Source organism: Arachis hypogaea, chromosome 10, assembly GCF_003086295.3.
Source record: "Arachis hypogaea cultivar Tifrunner chromosome 10, arahy.Tifrunner.gnm2.J5K5, whole genome shotgun sequence".
NCBI lineage: Eukaryota > Viridiplantae > Streptophyta > Magnoliopsida > Fabales > Fabaceae > Arachis > Arachis hypogaea.
Window position 1 is genome coordinate 4,198,870 of NC_092045.1, and position 7,244 is coordinate 4,206,113.

The 7,244-nt window shown below is 33.1% G+C and overlaps 1 protein-coding gene across 16 annotated transcripts; it reads left to right on the forward strand.

Moving 5' to 3' along the window:
• Window positions 1-268: 268 nt before the first annotated feature.
• LOC112714740 (uncharacterized) lies at window positions 269-6,754 on the forward strand. Of its 16 annotated transcripts, none has more exons than XM_072204464.1 (15): window positions 276-574; window positions 890-1,103; window positions 1,206-1,921; window positions 2,007-2,086; window positions 2,243-2,289; window positions 2,409-2,532; window positions 3,349-3,484; window positions 3,755-3,850; window positions 3,985-4,079; window positions 5,449-5,491; window positions 5,631-5,735; window positions 5,837-5,923; window positions 6,091-6,144; window positions 6,265-6,346; window positions 6,434-6,754. In XM_072204464.1, exons 5-13 carry the CDS (start codon window positions 2,250-2,252, stop codon window positions 6,094-6,096), a joined length of 732 nt encoding a protein of 243 aa, XP_072060565.1. In that variant the 5' UTR covers window positions 276-574; window positions 890-1,103; window positions 1,206-1,921; window positions 2,007-2,086; window positions 2,243-2,249; the 3' UTR covers window positions 6,097-6,144; window positions 6,265-6,346; window positions 6,434-6,754. The 16 variants fall into 16 exon arrangements, with proteins under 16 accessions (XP_072060556.1, XP_072060555.1, XP_072060554.1 ...); XM_072204465.1 differs by having other exon boundaries at window positions 300-574; window positions 1,212-1,921; XM_072204457.1 differs by having other exon boundaries at window positions 301-574; window positions 2,217-2,289.
• Window positions 6,755-7,244: the final 490 nt, after the last annotated feature.

Consider the following 7,244-nt stretch of genomic DNA (forward strand, 5'->3'; position numbering starts at 1 on the left):
GTAATTGAAATATAATAAATAATTATTATCACTACTAGAAAATTAGTTATTACAGACGTATATTTTCGACGGATTTTATCCTACGGAAATACAGACAGAATTTCAGAAAGATTTTTTTGTCAAAAACTAAAATAAATAAATCAGCATAAATTACAGACAGAAAAGAGAATCCGTCGGTAATTTTATCGAAAAAATTCATTTTTTTGTGAAAAATAGTTACAGACGGAAAATCCGTCTGTAATTTAAAATTTTCCGTCGGAAATATTGAGTTAAACGTCCCAGTCTTATCGAGTTCCATTCACACCACACATTATCAAACGAGCTTCTCCTCTCTCCGTCAAGCGTGAACAAGCTACTTCTTCTCTACGCCGCTGACGCCGCCGCTCGCATCGCACAAGCTCCTTCGGCGCCGCTCGCATCACACCAGGTGCCACTCGCATTGCACGAGCCCCTCCGGCGCCGCTGGCATCGCGTTGCTCCCTTCGTCACCATCGTCGCAGAGCCCTCTCCGCTACTCTCGTCGCACGTCTGCTCCCTTCATCGCCGTCGTCGCAGTGCTCTCTCTGCCACATAGGTTATCTTTTCAACAACTTTTGTATCCAAGTATTCAAGTATCCATGTTTTATGTGACATATATTCCTAGCTAGGTTTTTCAATCTGTGATATCTTGATCTGATCTATGAATTTTCTTTTCTTTTCTTTTGTTGACATAATCTTTTCTTATTCCAACTCATAAACCACTTCAAATTTTCCTAAATCATAAAAACCTACCAAAATCTGAACTAGAATTAACCCATAGAAGGTGAAATCAGAGCCTAACAGCAATGGTGCAGGTTCTAGTAGTGGTGGTACAGGTTTATGAGTTTATATTCTAGTAGTGGTGGTGCAGCTTCTAATAGTGGTCATCATCAACATCAACATCATCATCATCAAGTAGTTGAAGAGGTTTCAATGCAAAGGGTGAAGAAGGAGGAGGTTAATGCAAAGATATCAGCATGGCAGAACTGAATTTGTGCAGAGAGTTTGGAATTGAATTATTTATTTAATTTGTTGAAATTGCTTCTTGTTGTGTTCTGTACCCCACTCAATTGGCTACGTTCCAGGTGCTTCTTACTTCCTCTTCTCGCTCCTCTTTCCATTTTTACTTTGCATTTTTTCCTTCCTTTGTTTTGTTGGATTGAGAATTTTCTATTTTCGGGAATTAGCTCCAGATTTTGAGGATGAAGAGGATGGGGAAGAAGAAGGATAGATTTTAGTTCCTGTGCCGGATTCTAGTTTCAACGAAGATGATTTGTATCCTTCTCCAATTTTTGGTTGCTAAACAATTTTTAACATAGAACTGAAAAAAATGAAAATAAAAAATTCTGTAGATGAAATAGTGAAATTATATTGATCTGCCACCCTGAATGATACCAAAATCAATCACATATGATTGTGTTTTACATTTTTTATCCATTTGATTTATTTCTGTACTTTGTTTTCAGAAATTCTATATTGAAGCTATGAAAACTGAAAAGATTAGATGACGTATGATATTTTCATCCCGTTTGATTTTATTGGTGTATGTCCCTTAATCTAGTTCTCTTTATATTTGATGAATCTATGAGTTTGAAATAAATTGGACTTTTAGATGCTTGTCTGGCCATGTTAGCATCTGGAGGTTAGTGATACTGATATGCCACTTGCCTCCATTGGCATTGTTGTTGGTTGTGAGAATTTCATGCATATGTTTTGGTTCTAATATTCTTCATTTTCTGGTTAAAAGGGATGTCACTTGATCTGGTCTTGTGGTCATATTGATGTTGATTTCATGAGAACAAAACTTTTGCTTTGATTATTTGTTTGATACTAACTCTATTTGTACCACTATCTTATTTTCTTGCAACGGTGCTGCTGATTTATTTCCACAAGAACTTGAGATGTAAGTTAAAAGTTGTGAATATTATTTCCACATTTCTGTAGATGATTGCTGCAAGTTTCTCATTTACTGAGCAATGGTTGAACAGGCAACAAGAGTTTAAGCAGCAGCAGCAACCTGTGGTAGACAGAATAGTGGCATTTGAGGGGAGAAATTTATTATCTGATGGTAATAGTTTTCTTTCTTGCTTCAATACTTCAAATCCCACCATAAGCCACAAAGAGATTTTTTTATGTATTATTTTTAAACTAAATTTAGAGGAAAAAAAGGAGAATTTAGAGTCACATGAACCTTTCAGCTCTCTTATAAAGATATTGGAAACAGAATTTGAATGTCTTCCTGGCTACATGAAGGGTCTAGCGACATGGGAGGTGAGGTTCTTTGTGTCTAACTAGATGTTCTTTACAATTTACATGGATTATTCTTCTTTAGTGTTATCACCAAACTATTAGTTTCTTATTGATTTATATCTTCTTTTATTACTTTGTAGGAAGAGATAAAGAGATAGAAAGGGAGCAAATCCGACAAGGAATTGATGAGTTTGGAATATTGTATTCTGAATTAAGTGATTCTAACCGATCTGAAAGCAGTAATGGTTCTTTTGCATTCCCTGTGTAAGTAAAACCATATGCTACCATATTTAAAAATGTATTGTATAATGTAAATTGTAAAATAAGATAGTGTCATAAAATATAAAAATGGGTAGGTTGTTTATGCAGTTTATCAATGATTCAAAAGTGAGTGATTCTCAAAGTTATTCTCTTATTTGTTTTGGAAAATTTCAGGTTAAAATTGGAAATGGATGGGAAGCCCTATAAATATGCCTAAGTCGAAAGATATTTGTTAAAAGAAGCAAAAGATCCAATTTATTCAATTTCAGTGCACATTAGTTTGTTCCCTTCAAGTTATATTATCTTTCTTGTCTCTATCATTATATTTTTGTTTTTGTCTTCTGCTGTGGATGTTATTTTGACCTGACTTTTTGTGTTTACATTTTGATGTTGTCTCAGATACTTGCAATTCCTGCTATTCCTTTAACAATGTCAGCAGGACTTCTTTTTGGGTCTGTTAATTGTGTTGTTATTGTTGTTGGAGGAACATGCTTGAGAGATTGTCTCGCTTCAGTATTGTTATGCTTGCCATCTGTTTGATGAATTTCCTGACAGAGATGGAAAAGAGCGGAATTTATTTTCTGTGTTTTCTTTTCCTAATTCACAAGATTTAAGTACTTTTTCTCTTGGATTGCTTATGAAATTGGGTATAAACTTTCTCATGTTTTGCATTTGTGATTGGTAGTATTTTTTTGGAAGTATGTTTTTTTCTTTTTTTTTGGAAATATTAAGCTATTTTCTGAGTGAGGAAGAAAAACAAAAGAATTGACTTTTGACTTATGAGATTTTATTTTCTTAATATGTCGGTGGCATTCCTAGCATAAGATGGTCTGGTGTAGATGGGGAGGATAATGTTCTTGTGATGGATTTGCTTGGGCTTAGTCTTGAGGATCCCTTTGTGTATTGTGGAAGGAAGTTCTCATTGAAGACAGTATTGATGTTGGCTGATCAAATGGTGACCTTGCTTTGCTTTCACTTCTTTTATTTTATTTTTTGGTTATAAGGGTAACCACTGTGCCAGAAAATTAACTACTTACCTGTTTTATTTTTGTTCATTTTTTTCCAGATGAAACAGATGAATTGTTTTAGCACTCTTTATCTGCTATACAGTTCTGCTGAAAATTTTGTCATGTGCATCACTATTATAAATCTTGTTGTGTGTTATGTGTTCTGATGCTAAGAGCGCGTTTGGTATTGACTCTTTCTTAATTTTGTTGGGATGCAGATGACTAGAATAGAATATGTGCATTCCAAAGGTTTTCTACATAGAGATATAAAGCCTGACAACTTCCTCATGGGACTTGGTCGGAAAGCAAACCAGGTAGCTACGCGGTTATTGCTGCAACGCTGTTTCGCGTTAGTTAGGTTTTAGCAATTGAGTGGCACTTTTGTTCTTCAGCTCTTTGTTAGTGTTAAGGCACCATGCATGCATAATGAAATTGTTCTACTTGTCAGGTTTACATAATTGATTTTGGCTTGCAAAACGATATTAGGACTCTACAACCAATCGCCACATCCCTTACAGGCTTGCAATACACATCTTGGGATTGGTAAGTCTGACGTCAGAAGTTATTTAACTGCTTCATTGCAAATAAGCTGAATTAACTACTTTTTTAATTATAGGTTCTTTTTTAGTATTATGGCAAGATTCTGCTACTAGTAATATCTTTCCTCCCTGCTACTTCCATTTGTAACTACTTTAATTACTTTAAGGATCATATGGTATAAATAAAAATATGATGGTTGGTGTTACTAATTCTTCATTGGTTGAAAGCTATCCTATAAAGTATATAAAAAAAAGTAGATGCTAGTCAAAATTAAAGGCATTATATATAAAATAATTCTAAGCAAAGCAAATAGTTATCTATTAAGAGTAGATGTTTGTTAGTTAACTATATAATCATCATCAATTAAAACATCATGCTTATTTTTCTCATTTTCTGTCCGTTAAAGGGGTTAAAACATCAATATTGGCATGAATATTTTTGGTTATGGAGCTCAAGGGGTTTATATGTACTCTGGATCTAAAATTCACAACTTCCAATCCAAAATTCTTGTCCTGTTTTTGTTCTTTTTGTATTCAGCTTCATTCTTTTCTTTGTTTCAACTATATGATCCGTAAATGAAGGATGAAACTTTTGAGAGCAAGAATGTCTAAATATATGAGTGGAAATCAGAATTGAATTTTCCCTAATGAGGGTTTTCAATGTTGAGATTCTGCATATATGGAATAAATTCTGCTAAAGAAAGTGGTGGTTTGTTGTGATTTTGTTTTTGGAAGTTCGAGATTAACAAGAGTATATACTAAATTCTCAACTAGGGGACCACAGCCTCACTTAACTTGTTTCTCTATCAAAATGAACAACTATACATCACTTTTGACAGAAGAATATATTTCTATGAACTTGTATTCTTTTTTTATCATTTATGCAGCTGAGACGCAAGTGTTGCAGGATCTATCTTAGTTTCTTCCTTGTTTCTATTTCCCTTAAAATTGTATTCTACATCTATCGGTCATGAAAAGGATGAGGGGATGGCACCGTTTTCTTTTCGGTCTTCCTCTAATTTTATTGCTTACTCATCTATTTTTTGGTGGGTAATAATCACTTTTTATGGTTTAATGATATATGTAATGATATATTGATATTTACAATTTCCTTTTGCTGATTTTTGCATGCTTACAAGTCAAGATTATATTCACTACCTTCATATCATTTATCACTCTGTCTAATATTTGTTCTAACCATCAAGCAAAAGTCTATATAGAAATGGTCTAAATCCAATTCCAAATAAGATACCTAAATCCTTATCCGCATGGGAGAAAGTATCATCCTCTTTGTTATTTTGATCTTTTTAAAGCAGTGCATAGTTTTCCTGGTTGAAGTTGACATGATTTATTATTTTGTTTTATCTTCCTAGGTGTTTTGGCTGTCATTATCTACTTGTTGCCAAGTCGGCAATTGTAAGTAGAAAATTTTCTGTACTTTATTTCTCTTTCTTTAACTGTTTTCATTTTCCACTTAGAGTTCATTAATCTCTTCTTCTTTTTCTCTTGTTTTATCTTCTTTCTGTGAATTTGGTTGCGTTTGTTTCCTTTTTAGACTTGTGGATCATATTTTACTTCAGTCACGTATGTGGAGCATTGGTGTGAAGAGCACTTTAAAGGTGTGACAGTTGGAGGCCCAAATTTCTCTCATAATGAAATGGTAAGTTGTACTGAACATTTTGATGAATGGGGTGCACACACACAATAATCATGCTTGCAACTATTTTACATGTTTCTCGCTGATTGCTTTGTGCACATCAGTTGCCAGGTCATATTGAGATACTTGTCTCCGCCGTCACAAGAATTAATGAACCAGATAGCTTATATGGAATTCTTCAATCTCACAAGGTAAGTCAACATCATCTTTTGATTTTGTAGTTGCATCTCTTAGCTTGGTGAATAATATATCACCCTCAAACATTACTTAGCTTTTCTGATTCTTCCTGTAAATACTAGAACTGAGTTTCACTTTTGAGAACTCATTATAATTTGGCTTCTTCCTGAATGTGAATCAGCATTGACAGTCTTAAATCGTGATCTTGGAATTTTCTCGGCTTTCAAATTTTCAGGTTAGCCCACTCAATGATATTGATAAATAGTAAATACATACCTATTGTTTATTAGATTTTAGAATGCTGATACTCAATAATGTACATCAATTAATAAAATAATACTATTATAAATTGCAGTGTCAAAGCAACTATTAATAGGTATAAGAAATCATGTTCAGATTCATCTGGTGCTGGATCTGCTTCCAAGATTAATGCTCAGGTATATGTATAGAACATATTATTTTATATATATTCCATGATAGCCATAATTATCATTATATTAGTTAAATTACATTATATTTTGCAGTATTACCAGCAAAAAGTAGAAAAATTGTGTGCCCAAATTAGTAACCTGCAGAATAACAAATTTTGAAAGCTATTGGGAGTTTGAGACAGATATTTCAGCATTTCAATCAAAAATACAAAGATTCAATAAATTTCGGTCTAGATCCATCAAACTTGCCTCCATGAAGCAAAGAAGCAGTGTTAAGGATGATGTTGAATTGAAGAATTAGAATATGTAAATTTCGGTCTAGATTCAACAAACTTGACTCCTACATGTCTCTTTTTATATTTCTTGATTTGGTTACAGAATTACAATGCAAACATTAATATTTTAATTTGTTTATGACTTGTTTGTTTATAGTACTTTTTTTTAGTTCGATAATACGATAAATTTGTTTATTTTTTGAAATATTATAAATATTTGAATATAAATTAGATAAAAAATTGTATTAAATTTATATATATTTTGTATGAAAACAAGTTTATTTTGTAATTAGAAAAATAAAAAAATTCTATTTTACCTTACAGACGGATTTACAGACAGATTTTCTGTCTGTAAGATGATTTTCCGAAGTTCAAATTACACACGAAAAATCTGTCGAAAAATCGGTCTATAATTACAGACGAAAAATTCGTTTGTAATTACAGACGAAAAATCTGTCTGAAAATCCGTCTGTAATTACAGACAGAAAATTCGTCTGAAAATCTGTCTGTAAATTACAGATGAAAAATCCGTCGGAAAGTTCGTCGCCTTCGAAAAATGGATGCAGAATTTACAGAAGAAAAATCCATCGGTAACTGGTAAAAATCCGTCTGTAATTTTCCGACGGAAA

Coding starts and splice junctions, on each gene's coding strand:
- LOC112714740 (XM_072204455.1), top strand. CDS start 2,250: ATGTCTTCCTGGCTACATGAAGGGTCTAGCGACATGGGAG. Junction 2,533..3,348: donor GGTTCTTTTGCATTCCCTGT/GTAAGTAAAACC, acceptor TGGCATTCCTAG/CATAAGATGGTCTGGTGTAG. Junction 5,492..5,630: donor TTGTTGCCAAGTCGGCAATT/GTAAGTAGAAAA, acceptor TTTCCTTTTTAG/ACTTGTGGATCATATTTTAC.